Source organism: Cygnus atratus, chromosome 7 (assembly GCF_013377495.2).
Source record: "Cygnus atratus isolate AKBS03 ecotype Queensland, Australia chromosome 7, CAtr_DNAZoo_HiC_assembly, whole genome shotgun sequence".
NCBI classification, from domain to species: Eukaryota; Metazoa; Chordata; class Aves; order Anseriformes; family Anatidae; genus Cygnus; species Cygnus atratus.
The window spans coordinates 17,099,326-17,120,082 of NC_066368.1; the positions used below are offsets into that span (position 1 = coordinate 17,099,326).

Consider the following 20,757-nt stretch of genomic DNA (forward strand, 5'->3'; position numbering starts at 1 on the left):
ACTTCCATAAAAGTTATAAAACCAAACTGTTTTAACTTTTATTGAATCACTTCAACTTCTTGGTTTGCCTTATTATTCAGTTAATAAATATATACATAGAGTTCAGGATGAAACATAACATGACTAGTATAGCAATTATTGAAAAAAGCCAACTTAAACATCTTTCAGACATAAACTTCATAAAGGACTTCTATTGATTTCTGATGCATCTTTCACAACCACTTAACAGCAAGAGTGCAATTCTAAGAGTGAATCTTAATTAAGAGAAAAAATGAATTATTTGATTATTTAAGAATGATTATAGGACAACTCAGACAAATATGAAATTACTAAATAGCATAATTTATCATTCATAAAAACCACTGGTCATAATGAAGACATGGTGGAATCATGATAAGCAGTTTATGTGTCCTTTCATATTGAAGAAAATGGGCACATATGATAATAAAATTGCTAGATACCTTACAGAAACTTACAAAAATCTTAACTTTTACAAAACCAGGAAAACCAATACAAGTACTTTTTAAACTAGATGAAAATATTTGTGTGCATTTGTGTCTATTTGAGTACATGCCATTTCATAACACAAAGAAATAGGATTTAAGTCACGGTTAATTCAAGAATCTGTTAGCCAACAGAAAATATCACGAACAAATCAGTGTGGTTTGAAGCAGAATGACAATATCATGCTGAACCTGTAATTTTGGGAATCTAACTGAAACAGTACATAAAACGCATTATTAATCAAACGTATATAATTATGCAACTCTACAGAAGTTTCCAGGGAAGTTTCCAGAGTGCTGTGAATGTACCTCGGCTGACACTGTCTCTGGTTCAGATCATAGTCCAAGCCATTGTGTGTTACTAACATGGTCAAATTAAAGATGAATTATGAGGGAGTTTCTAATGAAGACCCATGTTATTGTGAAATATTTGGGACATGTCATTTTATGTACAAAAATGGTAACATTAGAGGTCAGGAGGAATCCTTGAATTTATAATTTTATTTTTATTTTTTGTGGCAGAAAGTGTCCTTGTGAAAGTCTATGAAATGGAATTTTCACTGCTAAAAATTTGTTTTGTTTGAAAATCTAACAATGTTCATTCACCACTACCTATAATATGTTATTTCTTAAATTCTTTATTTATAGCTAAATAGTAAGCCCATATCCTTATTCATTGATACCTTTATTAAAGGGTAAAAGATAACAGGCTTATAAAAGTTCCATCAAATGCTCATGCCTTATGATTCTCAAGAACATTACATGTTCTTAGCCTCAGCAAGAAGTAGGAAAATTAGATGTGACCAGAACTAAAATATATTACTACAAACTGACTTTCTTTCCTGTACCCATGGAACTCTCGAGGGCTATTTCCCCTCTTTTAAATAAACTTATTAGAATCATACAATGGTTCAGGTGGAAGGAACCCTAACCTAGTTCCTTCCAATCCCCTGCCGTGGGCAGGGACACCTTCCACTAGATCAGGCTGCTCAAAGTCCCCTCCAACTTGGCCATGAACACTTAAACAATTGAATACTTATTAGTGACAAATGAAACAGACCTAAAGCCATAAAACCAAATAAAACCAAATAAAAATACAACCCTAAAACAACAAAAAAAAAACAAATTCAAAAACAATAACAATAACAAAACAAACAAAAAGCAGTGTAAGTAACTGTCAGCTTGCTTCTCTTCACTTCTTACTTTTCCCCCCCATAGAGTGACAGGTTGCTCTATTTCACAGAATTAATGTAATCACAATATAAAAGAACGACAAACATTTGTAATGTTGGTTTCACTCAAGTTATAAAGATGAATGTGTAAATCTTACACATAACATCATTTCATAGAATGTTTTAGCTGGACACGAGACAGACCATTTATATAGCCCTTCTAGTTAATAAACTACTATGTAGAAAGTCCAAAAGTCAGTAAGACAATATGACAGAACAAGCAATGAAACACCAGTTGCTCATTTTGATCATTTTTAGATATGTTGATAAAAAAATGGATGTTGACACACTTGTGGCCCCAGCAGAATGACAAAGTTTTACTTTGATAGAGACCCTTTGCAAATTAGGAATTGCCAAAGGGCATATGGTCTATTGTCCTTATACCGAGAATCTCCTGCTCTTTTTAATCAATATGGATGCCACAAACAAAACCAAGATGAATTGTATTGCAGCTCTACTACTGTGTTGGTATTTGGATCTGTTCCAGTGAACACAGATCATTTGCTGTCATAGCTAGCACTAAGTTTAAAGTCAGGAAAACACCCCCACATAGCCATGGGGATGTTCGTCCCTAAAATTCACCACAATATTCATCATTCCTTTTCCATTCACAGAATCACAGAATGGTTTAGGTTGCAAGGGACTTCTGATCCCACACCTCTGCTTAAGCAGGGCCATGTAGAGCAGGTTGCCCAGGACCATGTCCAGATGGCTTTTGAGTATCTCCAAGGATGGAGACTCCAAAACACCACTGGGCAATCTCTTCCATCAACTCAGTTGCCTTCATGATAAAAAGAGTTTCCAGATGTTCAGATGGAACCTCCTGTGGTTCACTTTGGGCCCATTGCCTCTTGGCACCGCCAAAAAGATCCTGACTTCATCTTCTTTGCACTCCCCCTTTACGGAAAATTCATGCGAGTCATCATGAACTCCCAAAGGTAAGAAACTTTAAATGTGTTACAAAGCTATGACCAGCCTCAAGGTTCCCTCTTTGCATGGAATCTGTCAGTTATTACAATTTTTATGCTATTTAATAGAGCAGAGATCTCCCACTTTTTCCTGAAGAAGGCACAAGAAGAAACTACATTACTTGCAGGACCCTGTCTGGTCATTTATACTTTACTTATACTAAGAATTTGACTGGCTTTTGAACTTAATTTTGTATTCAAGCCATTTTTAAATTTTTTTTCTTTTATTTAGAATATATCTATTCTTGAAAAAAGTTTCATATAAGTCATATCTGTCTGTGCTGAGTCAAATTCTGGTTCTTTACTAGAGCAAGCTCAGACTGTTTTAAGGTCTTTAGGATTTCACCCATTTTATGCATGTATAGCTTGTTAGTTATCTACTTTTAGCAATATAATTTCAATCGTCTCCTGACTTACTGAAGGAAAACTGAATTTTGCAATTAAAAAAAAAAACTGTAACATTCTGTTTTCCTCCCTTTAAGCACTTCACACAAATACACATGTACATGTCAGCCCACGTGTATGATGTGGGCTAAGTATCTAAGTGGAATTCCTCATATTAAGTTGCAATGGAAAATTGTGTGTATAGTACAATATATATACTATGAATGAAGGAGAGAACTTTTATGTATACATATCTACACCTCAGTCAATTTTAAAAGGTCTAAGAACTCATTGGTTTTTTACAAATACTAAAACGACTCCCTTAGGAATTATGAGCTAAGAATGCTTAGGGGTTTAGTGTCCTGACATCTCTTTAATTAGCAGTCTCCAAGATCTCACACTAAGAAGATGCTAAGCCAGTGCCTTCTGTCATATCTCAAGAGTTTCAGAAGGCTTGGAAGTCACAGAGGAAGCAGAATGTACTATGCCTGATAGCTATACAGTATGTACAAAGTACCATTTTCGTACTAGTACCTAACTTGTTGTTACCACTCCTGCTTTGATGGTGATGAAGTTCTGAAAGAAATCCTAAGAACAATCCAGCCAAAATGGGTGAGGTAAATAAAGATGCTGTTGAAAAATACTTGGAGAACAATCCCCAGTTTGCCAAGGAGTATTTCGACAGAAAAATGAGGGCAGAAGTGCTGGGAAGTATCTTTAAAGTGAGCCCTGGAGATGTGAAGGAAGGAGTCAGCTTCAAAGACATGTCCCGTCTGGAGGAGTGTAACATACTTTTTGAGCTGCTAACAGAAATCCAGGATGAAGCAGGCACTATGGAAAAGATAGTGCACAAAGCCCTGCAAAGGTTGGCACAGCTGCTGGCAGCTGATCGGTGTAGCATGTTTATTTGTCGTTCCCGAAATGGTATTCCAGAGGTAGCTACCAGGCTTCTCAATGTCACTCCAACTTCCACCTTTGAGGAGAATTTGGTGAATCCAGACAATGAGACTGTTTTTCCTTTGGACATCGGGATAGCGGGATGGGTTGCTCATACCAAGAAGTTTTTTAATATACCTGATGTGAAAAAGGTAAGTGAGTGACTTCTCTTGGGGAATGGGATTCCGTGCATGCACTTAGCTTCCTTCCTGCATAGGGCTAGTGGTTTGGAATCACTCTTCAAAAACATCTCAGAGACAGAAATCCAGACCAAAACCATGAGAAAGCCAACAGAAGAATATGTTTAAAATCCAGTAGAATTGCATCATGTAGCCTAGTGAGATAGTTCCATTATCCTTGCATAATAACTGAAATATAATTTGCTGTAATAAGGAAGGAGAACATTAGATTAATAGAGACCAATGTATACTTGTGTTTCTATTGAACCAGGCAGGCTCCTATTCTGTTTTCCAGTACAGGCTTGCAAGTACTATCCCTTGTCAAATTCAGTTGAGTGTATAGCAGCACAGAATAAGTAATTTGCGGTTTTCATAATGAAAGTGCTTCCTTCTAAGGGGGTGAATGAACCCAAATGAAGATGATGTCAACATGTATGTCCAGTTTCACATCTATCTTTGAATTTAAAGTAGCTTCAAATTTAGTGTATGTCCAGATCCAGAGTTTTATTCAGAGCCATTTATGGAAGAAGATTAATGAGTCAGAGCTGCTCTGGCATTTTCAAAGTTCTTGTTGAATTTGCACAGAATCACCTTCTTTAAAATGTTGATAGGGGTTATTACAAACATTACATGAAAATAATGTGAGTGACCTAACACAAATTAAACATGCGTGCATAAGAACTGCTTTAGAAACTGCTTTGAAATACAGAGGGAAACAAAAAGGTGCTTTGATTGTTGTATTTTTTTTTTTAAAAACAGCTAACCTTCAACTCTTTTAATCTTACGTGGAGAAGCTCAGCAAAATCAAATGGTGCTAAGATAATTAGACCAGGTGATATCTGTCTTCTCAATATTTCCTGTACCGTCAATTTAAAATTCTAGGGCATTTCAGAGATAGAAACCACCTCAGTGTCCTAAGCTCAATGTAAGCAATGATGTCTTTATACAGTATAGTTATTTATGTTTTCCTGGAAGTTAACAAAAAGTAATGTATTTTATCATGTTAAAAGTTGGCAGACGAAGAAATAAAGGACTACTTTTAAAGCTTAACCCCAAGCAAAAATGTAAACCTATGGGAACAGAACATTCCACTATATAGTAAACTACCTCTGATGTAAGTAGGAATCGTGGAAGCAAACAGTAAAAAGACTGATATGAGAAAACAAATCACTTGATTTTTAACTGACCACTGAGACACCTTCTTCAGTGGCTGTTATTCTGACAAGAAGCATATGACTTACTGCCTCTTACCACCACGTGGGAAGATTGGAGGATAATCCTTCTAAATTCATAAGGCTGATTACATGAGAAAGATCAGGCGGATCAAGCAAGATGTGCCTTTTATCAGACACTGCACTGCTTCTTAATATCATTATGTGAGGGGTGCCCAGGGCAGGGCTGCCCAAATATTTCTGTGCTTGAAGCAGGACCTGTTCAAAATTTTGTGATAAATGTAATTTGATTATCTTTAAGAGTACCTCTCTGTCTATCCAGTACTGCTAGGTATATGTTTTACATGCATAAATTAATGTCTGCTGAATTCAGCTATTATTCGGTCACTCTAAGATCATTTTTACTTTGGCATCCATTTATTTATTTAGGATTAATGAGGTCCATGCCACTAGGTCACACTTAAAAACACAGTTAAATCATGAAGCCATCCATCCACATTTGATAACTAAATGTCATCAAAACTCCCAGAGACTTCTCTGGGACCAAGGTTTGTTATTTGAAAATAACCACGAAGGTCTCAAAATTGACAGCATTTCCACCCTACTTGTAAAAATAAAAAATAAAAACAAATAAAATTCAGTGTCCAAATCCATACTTTCTACACAGGCAAAGCTCCCACTACTGTCACCAGAATTTTATCTCCATAAGGAATCCAGAAGTGCAACTTTAGTCAGTAATATTTAAGGAATATAACCAGTCCATGGCAGAAAAAAACAGACAGCCACTGAGGCCTTTATCACACTTTCTTGGAAAAGATTATTATTTGTCAAATCAGTTTGTTTGCAGTTCAGTCAAACTAGATCGTCTGCTACCCAAATTCTGACAAGCAGATTTAAGTCAGAGAGGAGTTTTGCCCCTAATGTCTTGTCAGAATATAAAATGCACAATGAATAATTCTAGAAGCCTGCAGTGCTTTAAGGATGTCATGTCTAACCACTCTCTATTGTTGACAGAATCCATATCCAGACAGCATTGCATTTTAAAGTCTTAAATACATGAAAACACTGACAAACCCACAGTGAGACATCATCATGCTTCAATCACCACCCCTGTATAACACGAGGGAATGTAATATAAGGTCACAACAGCAATCAATCTTTGAAAAAAAACATAAGACCCCACTTCTAGTGCCTGGTAGCCAGTTCTTTAGGGATTATCTCCATCAACCTGGAAAAGTACCAATAAATGTGAGGAAGCTCCTCATCCTGACTAATGCTTCAGAAAAGAAAAGCAGAGGAAAAGATACAGACCTTCCATAATTAACTTAGTAGCAAGAACAGTCTCTCCCCACAAGATTACAGACCTGTTGACTGCAAGAGCTAATAGTGTTTAATCCAGGATTTAACAGCAGTGAGATATAGGAGGCCAGGAAAGACCACTGCCCTGATGGTTGGCCTCACATTGTTCCCAGGGCCTAGCAGAGTATGCTACTTAAATATTGCATGGTAAATTGATAGACTGCATAAGATTTGGTATGTCCGCTATTATCCTTTAATTATTAACTGATAACATTGACAAAATGATAGAAAAGAGATTACCTTACATCTTGTCCTAAGGTATTATTTCCAAATAAAACTAAGAACTAGTTAGACAAGGAACATGACTTCCAAGGAATTAAAATCTCACAGTCTCAGCTTGTAAGAGCCAACAATGAAGACAATAATATATTTGCTTTAATCCACCACGCATCTAAACTATTGCATTATTGCTTCTAATTCAGATATATGTGAAGACAAAGATGTTCCTAAAGATTGGAATCTCAAGAAATAATTTTCCTTATTATAGTAGAGAAAAAAAATCAAGTGGTGGGAAAAAAAAAAAAAAAAATTAGAAGGCTTTAGGATTAATTCCACGAAGGGACCTATATGTGGAGAGATTCTTCTATTTCCAACTCGAATTAAGCAGCCAGAGCAATGGTTATTGTGGCACCTAGTGTAACTACTGGAAATCTGTGATACAAACCATCTTAAATGCTCCTTCAAATTGTGAGCGCCTGCATTATCCCTTTGTAAACTGATCCAGCCTCAGTTTGCATGAGCCTTTTTCTGGGAGCTCTACTTCTCTATAATTAAAAGGTGGGAGAGACTTTCATGCCAGACCTGTCTGAACTGACAGGAGTTTCATGTTCATGGGAACACGTGAATCCCTAGACTTCAGGCCGCCTGAGCCTGGAACCAAGACAAAGACACTCCATCCCTTCCCTTATTTTTACAGTTTGGTGTAGATTCAAGTTAAAGACAATTTGAAAAAGGAAAAGAAGAGAGCAAACGGAAGTGTGGTGTTGCAGTTCAGTGCTTTGAACTCCCACGTGACAGTGAGTAGGCCTGGACATGGAGCTGTTGTCCAGCTCCTGGGTGTAAACAGGCATTCTGGTAACACACAGCAGTGGCCCTGGGATCAGGCAATGATCTTCGACTCCATCCTAAAATAAGAAGAGGTTGATGGAATCAGGTACATCCACGTTGAAAATCTAGAGCACTGGAAAAGCACAGGAGAGAGCAAGCCAGCGAATGACACAACTGGTTGACCTGAACATGGCAGAGGGAAAGGATTATGGAGGAAGAAGGCAGAAGAATGGGAATCACTTTGTGGTGGAGCTGGTAGCATGGCAGTCTCTTGCTAATGAGATTCTTGGTTCTTAACTCATCTTCTGCTAGGCCCCTAGCAATGCGATCTTGGAGGAGAACCCCAAGTATCCAACACACTGATGTTAAATAAGGCTCCAAAGGCCAGAAGACAATTGTGAAATTAACTTTAGATGAAAATTCTTCAGAAACAAATTCAAAACTCTTAAGATTAGAAAAAATGAGGGCAAAGATACACAATGCTACAGAAGTACTGCTTTACTAAATGTTTGGAAAGCAGTGAGATTTGAATGAAACAAACCCAAGAAAAAGTAAACATAGGGAAAAAATGGAGAGGTAGCTTTTTACCTAGGAAGAACTTGCATTGTACATGTAAATATCTGTTCCTCCATTTTATATTGTCATCTTGATAATAAACAGATTGTTATTATAACAGAGAAATAGATTTCCATTTTTTTCCAGTTAATATTTGCTATATTGAGTACAAATATATGACAAAGATTTAGTCAACTTTCAAGAAAGTATTTTAACATAAGAATAAGTTTATATTAATCATGCCCTCCAGGAAACAAACAAACCAACCCCAAATAGCTTTCATTCTTATCTTGAATTAACTTGTGTTAAAAGAGAAAAACTCTCAAAATGTAAGGAAAAATGAATATTAAAAATTACAATGAAAAGTTTCCCTTCAGCCTTATTTTCCTGTTATATATGAAAAAAACAACTTAAAACAATGTAATACAGATTGATTTTGAAAAAGTTGCAAAATATCCACTACCCATGGCCAGAAAACAGAAAAGCATTGAGAAGTGACATGACTGAAGTTCAACCCCCAAATGCTCTTAAATATATACTAATTTCTACTTACTTTCATCTTCAAAACTCTAATGATCTTGAAGATATCAAAGTCAATTTGTTCTGTAAGCTACATGTAAAAATGCAGCTGTCTTACATCCCTGACAAAACATGATTTTTTTGAATGTTTTCTAATGAATGGCCAAATCATTTAACTAATTGATTTGGAATCAGAACTATATTTTCATAGCTGATGTTAAATGCTTTTAATATTCCTTTCATATTCAATTGTATCATTACAAAACAAAAACATTTGTGAGTTGAGAATAGGATAAGCAGAAATAATATAGCACTACAACTTAGCAGTAAAAATTTAGTTTGAAAAATCTGAGCCAATGCAAGACAATCAGTAGAAGAACAAAATATCAGGAAGAGGAAAAAATACTGCAGACTACCAGAAAATAAAACAGAAACATGTAAAGATTGTGTAAAAAAACGTGATAATGATGACAGTGTGATGCTGGCTCCTGATGTCACCACTTCCTGTGGTTTCTCTTCTAGTAGTGTTCCAGACCCATGTCTGGTCATCCCACAACTGAAGGATGATGTATTTCAACAGTTTGAGCTGACCTATCCAACCCAGAACCTGCAGTCCACTGTGAGGATAGCAGCAAAGTAGTCATAACTGCAAGGCGCTCCCAGAAAGTCCCTCTTCCTCTGTGCTTCATCAGAGGAAAGAGGTAGAGGAAAATAGGCATTAGCTGTCTACCACCACAGCTGCAGGATTAAGTCTTACTGCTTCTCCTCCACTGTGATAAGAGATGCACTTTGCCAAACTTAAAATGGGGAAGTAGCTGCACAGCAAGGTACAGACACGTCACTCAGAAACAACACAAGAAGGAAGAAAGTAAGAATGGGAGTAATGGTGAAAACTGGGAATAATGGCAAACCAAGGCGTAAATGTCATCTGTGGGACATGGACAAAATACTATCATGGTGCTTCATAGCAGGGCCCCCAGTCAAGAAAGCAAAGATTTATGAGACTGTCTCATTTTCTAGTGCAGCAAACCACACGTGTAGTGAAGATGTTGATGGTGGGCCAGATAATAAGCAACTTGCAAGTTTATATACTTTCAGTAAGCAAGTATACTGGAGGTGTGAGAAGCCTCAGTACTAATAACTGAGCTGCTGTTCCTATTGCTTCAGATGAACCATTACAGTGAGACTTCACCCTGACTGGCCAAACTGGGAAGTGGGACCCCCCTATTCCTTTACAACTTCAATTGCGTTGCTTTTCAGAATTCTCCCTTTCTCTTTCTTTCTTGAATTTGTATAAATTACACACCTTTGTCTGTACCATGGAAACCAAATTAACAATGATTACACTCATTACTTAAAATATTTTTTGCATTTTCTGATCAAATTTACAATTCCTGAGTGATTATGCTGAGGAGTTTGTCCTGGAGGTTTCCAGTAGTGTCAAACTCACTTGACTCCAGCTGCATTTTGCCATTAATCCAATCAGAAATGCTCAAGAATTAGCTCAGTGTTACGGAGCACAGTGTAGCTAAGATGTCAATCCTAAAATAACATTATGAACTGGAAGGTGCTCTTCCATTATTAAATACTGAATGATGGTTGAATGAACATTAGAACAATCATCTTCAACTATAATTATTATTATTATTAAGTTTGGCATAGAATAAAACCTGTGAAAGTTTAGAAATCTTGGACAACTCTTTTTCATCATTTGCTTAAAGAATTGTGGGATATCTAAAACCAGCCAACAAGGCAGAATTCGTCATGAAAGAAATAAGGTCTTTCAAGACTGCTAAAAGGAAACATAGATGAACATATTGCTCCTAAGAAAGGAACTGAGATCTGGAGGGAGAACCATGAAATAAGAAAGACACAATGGTTCCTTCTTATAGATGGTCCTTCCATAAGAACTTTTTAGAAACAATAAAATAACACTGATTTTTGAAACAAGCAAACAAGCAAGCAAACAAGCAAACAAACAACAACAACAACAAAAACCACAACAGCAATGTAATTGTAAAGTATCATCTGGTCACATAATCTTTGAAAATTAACTTCTTGAAATGCCTGTGGTTCCCAGGGAAGAGACTTTTTCTCATTTTTACCCTATTACCAACACAAACTTACAGCTGTGTAGCTACAATTCACAAGATACAGTATAGTCTCAGCAAGCAAGCCTATTCCTAACCACCATTCAAGGAAAATAAACAATATTCTTAGAAAGAACGGCCTGATTTTTCGCTTTTACTGAGGTGTAATCACACTGTTTTCACAACAGTGATTTATGATTTTGTAAATTCCACTGCTACCTATTAAATGGCAATTAGGTTTATAGAACATAAAGAAATTGAAATGTCGAGGCCAAATTATCTAAACATAGAGCACTATATGGATAATTTACTGGTAAATGGTTTATAATAATGTGTAGTAGTGTTCTTAGGTTTCAGTGAGATAAAACTGGTGTCCTGGTTTGGAGAATAAATAAAAATGAAAATAAAAAAAAATGAATCAGCTAGTCATTTCAAGTAAAATGGCTAGAACACAGTCACATGCCAACCCCCCCCTCCATTCATCTTCTGTCACCCATACAACAGAAAGATGAACACAGAGAGGGGTCCCAATTTTCCGTTCATGTATGCTGGTTTTAGCTTAGTGCAAATCCCTGACATGTTGCACATCTTGGCATGTATCTACAGAATTGACTGTGGTACTGTAAAAGGCTATGTATCTTAGCTTTAAATTGAGCTAGTTGAAAACGCTTGCAAATATACTACAGTTAGGGAGTTATCAACAAATTGCCTTTCCCTCATTTTTTTAAAAGTCTGTTTTACGATTTCACTGAGAGTTGAAAGCTCACAACATCACTCTAAAAGATGGTTGGATTCATAAGATCAGGCTCAAAAGACCTAAATTTCTACCTTCATATATTCATAGGAACACTGAGATACTCTTCTGGATCTGGTACTACAGAGCTTATTTGTGTATGAACATGATTTTCCAGACATTGTGAAAAGTGATTTTATTCAAAATCAAAAGGAGTTTATGTTCTCAAGAGAAAATATTTTAAAACCTTGATTGGAAATAAAGGCTTCAAAACCCCCTGCCAGTTGTGTGCAAAATAATCAATAATGTAAAGTCTAAATCTAAGCACAAATTTTTGCTTGTATATGCAAATCATGTGTGATTGAAGTCTTTACATATGCTGTGATAAAGCTGCCAATGTGTCATGAGGTATTTATATCTGTCTGTATTTGCACTATCTAGGCACTATTCAGCTTGGCTTGTGGTTACTGAACTTTTTGTTTATTAGCAAAGACTTGCATCCTTTAAAATTTTCTTATTACCTGCAGAAATCTTACTACCAAAGTTCTTCCCAAGCACCACTACTTGTACCTAAGTCTGAAGTAATTAAACGAATTAAGACTCAGCTGCTGTATTCCGCTGATTCAACTCACTTGGTGTATGCAGGTCCCTTTTAAGTAGTTGCAGATCGGGGATTCAGATGTCTGTTAAGTGAGACGTCCCTATACAGTTCTCCTAGAAAAAGAGAAAAGAGCAACTCAGCGGAAGATTGACAGAAGTAAAGAAAATATCCCCTCTTCACCTGGACCTCATCAATTTATAAATAAATAGATTTATTTGGAACTGGCCACACTTTCCAGGGACGCAAATACAGCACGATTTATTGAATGATAGAGAGAATTTATGGGGATGATATAAGCTTTCCCTAAAAGAATAAATTCTCTGTAATGCAGACCAATTAGTAAATACAGAAAAACACATTTCAGAGTTACTTCCACACCGTTGATTCATTTCCCAAAAATACAGTCCTAGAAGGAAATCTAAAATGGAAGTATGAATGATGGGCTATCTAAAGGCTATAAAGAACTATAGGAAAAAAATAAACCTAACATTTTGAACACAGAATAAAGTCCAGTCTAACTTCTCAGGGTTGGATAAACTACCAATTCAGCATATCCCAGAAACATTTGCTAAAGAGGAAAGGGGAAAAAAAGAAATTAAGAGGAAAGATCCAAACAAGCATTATCATGCTTGATTCTAAAACTTTTATTTATTTATTTATTTATTTATTTATTTTTCTGAAGTAGTTTTCTGTATAATTTATAAAAGCTGAAAATCTGGTATATGGCATCCTGCAACATGGAGGAGACGTTTAGGTCCACCACAAAGATCTCAAATGATCTTCCATGAAAGATGACCTATCTTCCCTGTGTTTTTTAACACAACAGAATGAAAAGAATGGTTTTTACTAAAACCTCCTCAGCACTCAACTTCAAGGATGGATAACTGGAGGGATAGTTAGTTGTGTCTCTTTCATTGGTGACATGGTATCAACCCCACGAGATCCCACGTCACAACAAAAACAACTGTGTCCCCTGATCTCTCCCTGGTCTACACCTTCTGATTCAAGTTGGGGTGGGAGCTGCAGGAATGGGAGTCTGTCAGAGACTTAGGAATAAGAAATGGCTCAGTCAGATGTATGCCAGCTGGGGGTGCCTCTCTGCCAGAAGAATTTTTAGCCATACAGATTCAGGACAGGTTGCAAATAATCCCACATACAGTTTTTAACATTGTTTGATAGCATACTATTATTCATTTTATCTACAAAATAATAAAATAATAATAACATAGCTATGAAGTAAATCTCCTACATACAAGCCATATGTATTAGACTATTAGGTAGCCACAGATTCATGTTATTCTCTCCTTTATTCTAGCTTTTTCCATATTTTTAATTTCTCAAATTTGTTGTCATTCTAATAAAAATCTTCACAGAATTTGGTTCCAGGAGCTGCACTCATAACCAACGCCTAAGTGTGCATTTAGATATAACTCTGCAACATGGTGATAACTAATGGTAATGCTTTTGGGGAGTATCACTTTACTGCACTGTGAAGCTGTGCTTATAGCATTGCAAATATAAATTATCAAATACAACAACCATTCGCTTTTGGCGTGATAACTAACTGTGATGCATTTCAACTGTGGTTTTGATTTTTTTTTCTTTTCAGAATAACCATTTTTCTGACTTTCTGGACAAAAAAACTGGTTATACAACGAGCAACATGTTGGCAGTCCCAATTACACAGGGTAAAGAGGTGCTTGCTGTTGTGATGGCTCTCAACAAATTAAATGCCACTGAGTTCTCAAAAGAGGATGAAGAGGTAATAACCTCAAACGTTATACAACAGCACAGTTGTTAGTTCACAAAGTAGTCTGAGTGAATCTACTTCTTGATTTGAAACTTTTTTTTTCTTTTAAACCATTTTTAGGTCTTTAAAAAATACCTCAATTTTATATCTTTGGTCCTAAGAAACCATCATACATCATACCTCTACAATATTGAATCCAGAAGAAGTCAGGTAAAGAAGAATTTGTTAATGATAATACTTTGTTTTTAAATGAGACCATTATGCCCACTATTTTATATTCTCACTAGATTATTGAAGTAAGAACAGCATCTATTCAATTTTTTTTTGTTTGTTTTTTATTTTTGTTTTATTACAGTAGTTCAATTTATTCTTTTATTCTGGAATGCTCAGCATTCATATGTTTTTGGTTTTTTTTTTGTTTCTTTTTTTTTTCATTAAAGACACTTTACCATCATGACAATTTACTCTCTTTCTCTTTTGTTGTAAATAGATGCTTTTGTGGTCTGCCAACAAAGTATTTGAAGAGCTAACAGACATAGAACGGCAGTTTCACAAAGCACTGTATACTATTCGAATGTATTTAAATTGTGAAAGATATTCTGTTGGTCTGCTGGACATGACTAAAGAGAAGGTAATATTTATTTTGCGTACCTGTGAGAAACGTGTTACTCCTAACTTTAAGTTATAAAGTCTGTCCTTCTAGTTTTCTACGTATTTCTAGTGCACCCCTCTCCAAGATATAAAGATACCGTCCCTTCTAATACTTTGGGATAATTCACATAAAATCTAACTGATTTACAAAATAAGCATGGCAAAGTACATGATAAATATTAGGGCTAATTCAGAAATAATTTTTCACATTAATAATTCCATCTGAGTAAGGAAAGAAGTGTAGTCTGATTATTGCTTTATAAATACCTGCTTGCTAAAACAATTAAAGTGTACAATTAAAGAGATAAGCTTCATATTAGTCTGAAATTTACTGGTTAACATTTATTGTCTGGAATATCCTTAATGTTTTCTTAATTTTGTCTGAAATGTGACCACACAACTGTTGCGGAGAAAGAAAAATGTTATCGGCAGATTTCATGTTATCTCTGAAGACAGACCTGATGTTTTCCCTTTTGCTAATGCCTGTGTATTATTTTCCCAGGAGTTCTATGATGAATGGCCAATTCGGCTGGGGGAGGCAGAGCCTTACAAAGGCCCCAAGACACCTGATGGAAGAGTGAGGATATTCATTTTTCTTTTTATGAATCTTAATTTTGACGTTGAGTGCCATGTCACCTACATGCTTTTCTCTTTTTACTTAGGAAGTCAACTTTTATAAGATTATTGACTATATTTTACATGGAAAAGAAGAAATCAAAGTTATTCCGTGAGTATTCATTGGCAGCCTGTGAATATGTGGTAATTAGATTTATTGCTGGGATAGAATAATAACGTGTCTGTATCCGCAGAAATCATCTAATTTCATTCTCTCTCTAAAGGTCACCTCCAGCAGATCACTGGTGTCTTATCAGTGGATTGCCAACATATGTTGCTGAAAATGGATTTGTAAGTTCATAGCAAAAGTAAAAACTTTTAACTTTAAAGTTTTAATCCATGCAGTTCTTCTGATTGAAAAAAAAATAATCAACAAAACAACCCTCTGTATACCTCTATAAAAATACTGTGTTGCTTCCAAAGTCATTGGTTCCCAGTGAAATCATGTGAATCAATACTCTGGATGGAGATGAGCCCTCAGCACAAACAGCCAATTATGGTGACATCACAGGAATAAATTGTGTATCTGATGTCATTTTCCAAGTGTGTGGACTATGTTAAATAAAAAAATGTAAAAGTAAGAAAATCATTGTATACACAGGTCTAAATTTTTCTTTTTCTTGCAGTAAGTTGGAAAACACAGGGTGGGCCAAGTAAGCCAGAAAGTATGCATAGCTCCCAACTAGTACAGCGCCAGTTTTACATGGCATATAGTGTAGCCATGATACGTAATTCAAAGTCGTGGTGAATGACAGTTATTAGTAATCCTATAGCACTTGTAACAGGAGTTACAAGTTAAGGATGAAGCCCTGGGAGTAAGTACTCGATTATTTATTTCTGCAAATCCCCATGCCATTTTAAACTGGCATGGAAGTGGCTTTCTTAACCCTTATGTTTATGCACTGAGGCATCATACATGAGGCACTTTGCTATAAGCACTCCAGAATTACGTTAGAATAATCACACTTAAATTAATAGGAATGGTTTTACTTTTTGTAGCTAGCTAGGCTGCTGACTGTTTTTACCTTAGAAAATATATATGCCTTCTTTAAACATTAGGCCAAGTCATGGCGTATGTTACATTGCCTTTAAACAACGCCCCCTTTTCTTTCTACTGCAGATTTGTAACATGATGAATGCACCAGCAGATGAATATTTCACATTTCAGGTAATTCCAGTGATGATAAGAGTTATAAATTTTGTGGAAAATATGCTAGTGTTTTCCACCAATTAGTTATACATTTGGATACATAAACAATTTTGTAATTTGTGGGACTTAATGTTACATTACCTGTATCGATAGCTGTACTACTACTTTCAAAGAAATATGCAATATTTCCTGCTCTCTGGCTTTCCTACAGAAAGGACCTGTGGATGAGACCGGATGGGTTATAAAAAATGTCCTCTCGTTGCCTATTGTCAACAAAAAAGAAGAAATTGTGGGAGTTGCAACATTTTACAACAGGAAAGATGGAAAACCTTTTGATGAGTATGATGAACAGATCATTGAAGTAAGCTTAATATGATAGGCTTTAAGGAGCCATATGATGCTAATCAAAATATTACTGTAAAAACATATTTCATGATATCTGAAAATTTCTAACAGATTCTATTAATATCTAACCAAAAGACTATCTTCTCCACCATACAGCTTCTTAAGAATCAGATAATTTTATTACCCTTTGTAAACCTGAAAATTTATGAGATCATTTATGTTCCAATTACGAACAAAAGTCAGGTGTAATTTTTATTTTTAGTCATTTGACTTTTTAATGATGGTCAACATTGCTAATTAATGTGAGTGGGTAAAAACAGAACAGAACAGAATAGTTCAGGTGGAAGGGACCTTCAAAGTTCATCTAGTCCAACTGCCTGACATTTTCAGGGCTAACCAAAAGTTCAGCATATGATTGAGGGCATTGTCCAAATGCCACATGTAAGCAAGTACGCCATGCTGCTTACCAACGGACATCATGCCTGCAAGCATGAACTCTAAGGGAGTTCATGCACTTTGGCATGATAAGACGTTACACAGTGAATTCAAGCCCACCCAGCTATCTTAAGCCCCATAAGCCTCAAAGTCCTGTATACAAAATGAGACTATGGGCCCTTAGTTACATAGGCTGAGACAAACAATATCATTAAAAGCTCTAAGGGTCTAACAGAATCTGCTGATAGAGGGTAAAGGTCTCTAACAGGTAGAGTTGCATGTTGCTTTTTAAAGGGCACTATCAGAAACTGAACTTTAAAAAAAATCAAATAATCTGTTCAATTTTATTTTCATGCTGTCATCTTCACTTTGCTTGGCTTTGTTCTAGACTCTTACACAATTCCTGGGGTGGTCTGTTTTAAATACTGACACTTATGACAAAATGAACAAGCTTGAAAACAGAAAAGACATTGCTCAGGAAATGCTTATGTACCAGACAAAGGCCACTCCTTCTGAAGTTGAATCTATACTGGTGAGTTTCTGCCCACAGTCACAAAATTAAAGTACGAAATTTGCTACACAGAACTGAATATGTTGTTCATTTTTCATTTTTTAGAAATACAAAGAGAAATTAAATGTAAAGAGTATAGAAGAATGTGATGAAAAGGATCTTATCAGGATTTTGGTAAGTCAATAAACTGAAAATTTGACTTTTGAAAGCATGTTGACATCAGATTGTAATGGACCCTCCTTGCAAGAAAAACTTGTATATAGATAAATTCTGTTTAATATAACTGATATTATCTATCAGTTCCACAAGCTAGATAGAGCTAATTTAATTTAACAATACATCTTCAACTTCGTTGGTTCCTCCATGTGCACATCCCGCTGGTACCTCCAGGGAAACATTCTGTCCCAAATATGTGTTGACAGACTTGGATAACCAGAGTTATATAGAAACATTTGTATGAATAAACATTTAAAGTGTTGAACTCCATTAAATTTCCACATGAACGGTGCTATCCCTATAATTATATTTATTTCATTTTGGACATAAAAGTGGGTAACTTGATCTAAGGTCGCTTTCATTTTGAGTAAGAGAACACATACAGGAGTGTCCAGTAGAACTAACCTACTTTCCCATGAATTTTCCTGCATTTCTCTAGACAGAGAAGTCTTACTTTATCTAAAACAAAACTAAAAGATGAGCTATAGGAAAGCACGAAATGCACTCTGTTAATGATCGAAAGAGAACTAGGTTGAAAAAGAAACATCAAACACACACAAGTCTGTTGACCTCCAATATCAGCCACATATTTCCTCCTATTACACCACATTTGCTAATGTAGGTATGTATATGTGCATGCCAGGGTTCAATGGTGCTAAAGTTTTACTGGCTCCCACAGAACAGATGCTCACACAGCTTGCAAGTGGTGAAACACAAAAACATCAACAGTCCCTGTGTAGCTTCACATACCTTTTAAAGAAAACAGAAATAAATATTCTTAAATCTCTCTACTTGAAGAGCAACAAGTGATTAGGATGGTGCTGGCCTACAAATGTAAAAATATAATAATACTGGTATGAATTTTTAAATCTCCAGAAAGCAAGTAAAATGTGTTCTCTCAACACTGTGGTGTCAAATATTTAAAGGTCTTATATATTCTGCACTGCCACGGCAACCTGCAAATTCTTTATCCTATTTAAGGCCTGGAATCCCAGATAGTTAATGAGATAAAGCAGGTGTTTCTAGATCTGATGATTCACAAAGTAATGGGTCTTAAAACACCAGTGCCCCAGGTTTCCTTGTCCTTGACCTCAGAGCAGAGTAAATTTAAAGGAAAATCCAGCCAAGGGAGAAGGAAATGCTGTTCCATGGATGTTCAGCATTATTTGTTGAAATACATGCAGACGGGGAAATAGATTTAGTTATAATTTTCCTTATTTGTAAAAGGAGATCATTTATCGACTATGTGGCAGAAGGGAATAATTGTGGTCATATAATCTATTTTTGTGTTGCATCAGACATCCTTTAAAATATACTACTGCTCTCCTTAGGCTTTGGGATGTACAAATGGAAAGCATTACAGAACAGTTTGCTAATATCGTTATTACCAGTTAGGCTATTCAATGTGAATCCATATAATGTATGCAACTTGAAATTTAATACAAGCTTCTTAACATTTGTATCCTCTGAATTTTAGAATTTAGTAAATGCTTTCTGGACATTCTTTAGTACAAGGAAGAGCTGACCTAAGCTCTGTATCTGCTCTTCAGGGAGAGAAAAGTCCTTGAAAAGCATCCAGCCAGCATCTGATAAAATCTAGTATGTGGGGAAGATAAAATGCACTTATACTGCCCACTACTTCTGGAATGATCCCCCATTTTCATCAGTGGTCAGGGTTGTTCAGAACAGGGTGCTCTAAATTACAGAGGACGCTTCTAATACAGAATCACCACCAACTACAGCAGTAAAAAGGAAATGACTAAGGGATTTGAAGTAAGCCATAATAACTGAAAACTACATACTCTGTGCATTTAAGCATTGAGATTTCTCTACGAAGTGTATATAGGTTATCACACACACAAAGAGAGATTGTCATAGCAGACAGGGTAAAACAAACTAATTTAGACAGGGTTAGACAGACTAATTGGTTGTGGAACAGCAACAAACCACCAGCACTCTAGAGGTTTAAAAATGTACAGGAATCCTTGCTTGGCTATAGGCTCTCCAGAAGAACGCAAGGCTATAGATAGGTAAGCACGAAAGCAAGTCTTCTCTAATTACAAAAAAAATAATACAAAAATACAAAAAATAAAAAAAAAGTTATATTTTATTCTACTGTTAAAGTGGAAAATGTTTTGTTCTAGGAAGCTTATTTTTGGTCACTATATCCATCACTATTTGTAAGATCCAAAAGGGAAGAACAACTTTTACCAGGAAAAGCTGGTATTGTTGAATAATTTTGGCTGTGAAAAAGATGAACTGCAGCTTTGAGACCAGGGTAAAAGTGGGAGGCCACCAAGGCCTGAGACTTCCTAACTAAGGAATTGCTGAGATGGTCACAACTGACTGTTTTGGAATTCAGGGTAGGAAGAAACACCACCTGCCCAAGACTTTTACCTATTCTCTTGGAGAAGAAAACAGCAGTACCACCATTGTGTTTCAAAACTTAATATGCATTAGATTCTACAGAAACCTGAGGTCTTTGACCATAAGGCAAACATACTGTCCTTATGCAATGTTTCCACTGAAGTAAGAACATTTTTCCCAACATCGTTCTGGCCATAAAAAATCCTTGTGCTTTTGACTTTCCCTAACAGAAGGAAGAATTACCTGATCCAAAAGATTTAGAACTATATGAATTCCGCTTCAGTGACTTTCCCGTTACAGAGCATGGCCTGATAACTTGTGGAATACGACTGTTCTTTGAGATAAATGTTGTCGAAAAGTTCAAAGTCCCAGCAGAGGTCTGACTTTTTTTTTCATCTTGTTTATGTTTCTTTTAAGATAGAACAAAAATAGCTGGCTG

At 35.9% G+C, this 20,757-nt stretch overlaps 2 protein-coding genes across 3 annotated transcripts in view; one reads left to right on the top strand and one right to left on the bottom strand.

The window, feature by feature from the left end:
* Positions 1-9,033, bottom strand: part of RBP4 (retinol binding protein 4) — a 27,038-nt gene extending 18,005 nt beyond the window's left edge. For both annotated transcript variants that reach the window (XR_004777207.1, XM_035536937.2), the window contains exon 1: positions 8,889-9,033. The gene's annotated coding sequence lies outside the window, so the exon portion shown is untranslated. The remainder of the gene's footprint in view (positions 1-8,888) is intronic.
* PDE6C (phosphodiesterase 6C) overlaps positions 3,696-20,757 on the top strand; it is a 31,236-nt gene continuing 14,174 nt past the window's right edge. The window contains exons 1-12 of the mRNA XM_035536912.1: positions 3,696-4,175; positions 13,888-14,040; positions 14,149-14,238; positions 14,519-14,659; positions 15,182-15,256; positions 15,342-15,406; positions 15,519-15,585; positions 16,415-16,462; positions 16,656-16,805; positions 17,613-17,756; positions 17,841-17,909; positions 20,549-20,695. Of these exons, the coding sequence (XP_035392805.1) occupies positions 3,696-4,175; positions 13,888-14,040; positions 14,149-14,238; positions 14,519-14,659; positions 15,182-15,256; positions 15,342-15,406; positions 15,519-15,585; positions 16,415-16,462; positions 16,656-16,805; positions 17,613-17,756; positions 17,841-17,909; positions 20,549-20,695 (1,629 nt within the window). The remainder of the gene's footprint in view (positions 4,176-13,887; positions 14,041-14,148; positions 14,239-14,518; positions 14,660-15,181; positions 15,257-15,341; positions 15,407-15,518; positions 15,586-16,414; positions 16,463-16,655; positions 16,806-17,612; positions 17,757-17,840; positions 17,910-20,548; positions 20,696-20,757) is intronic.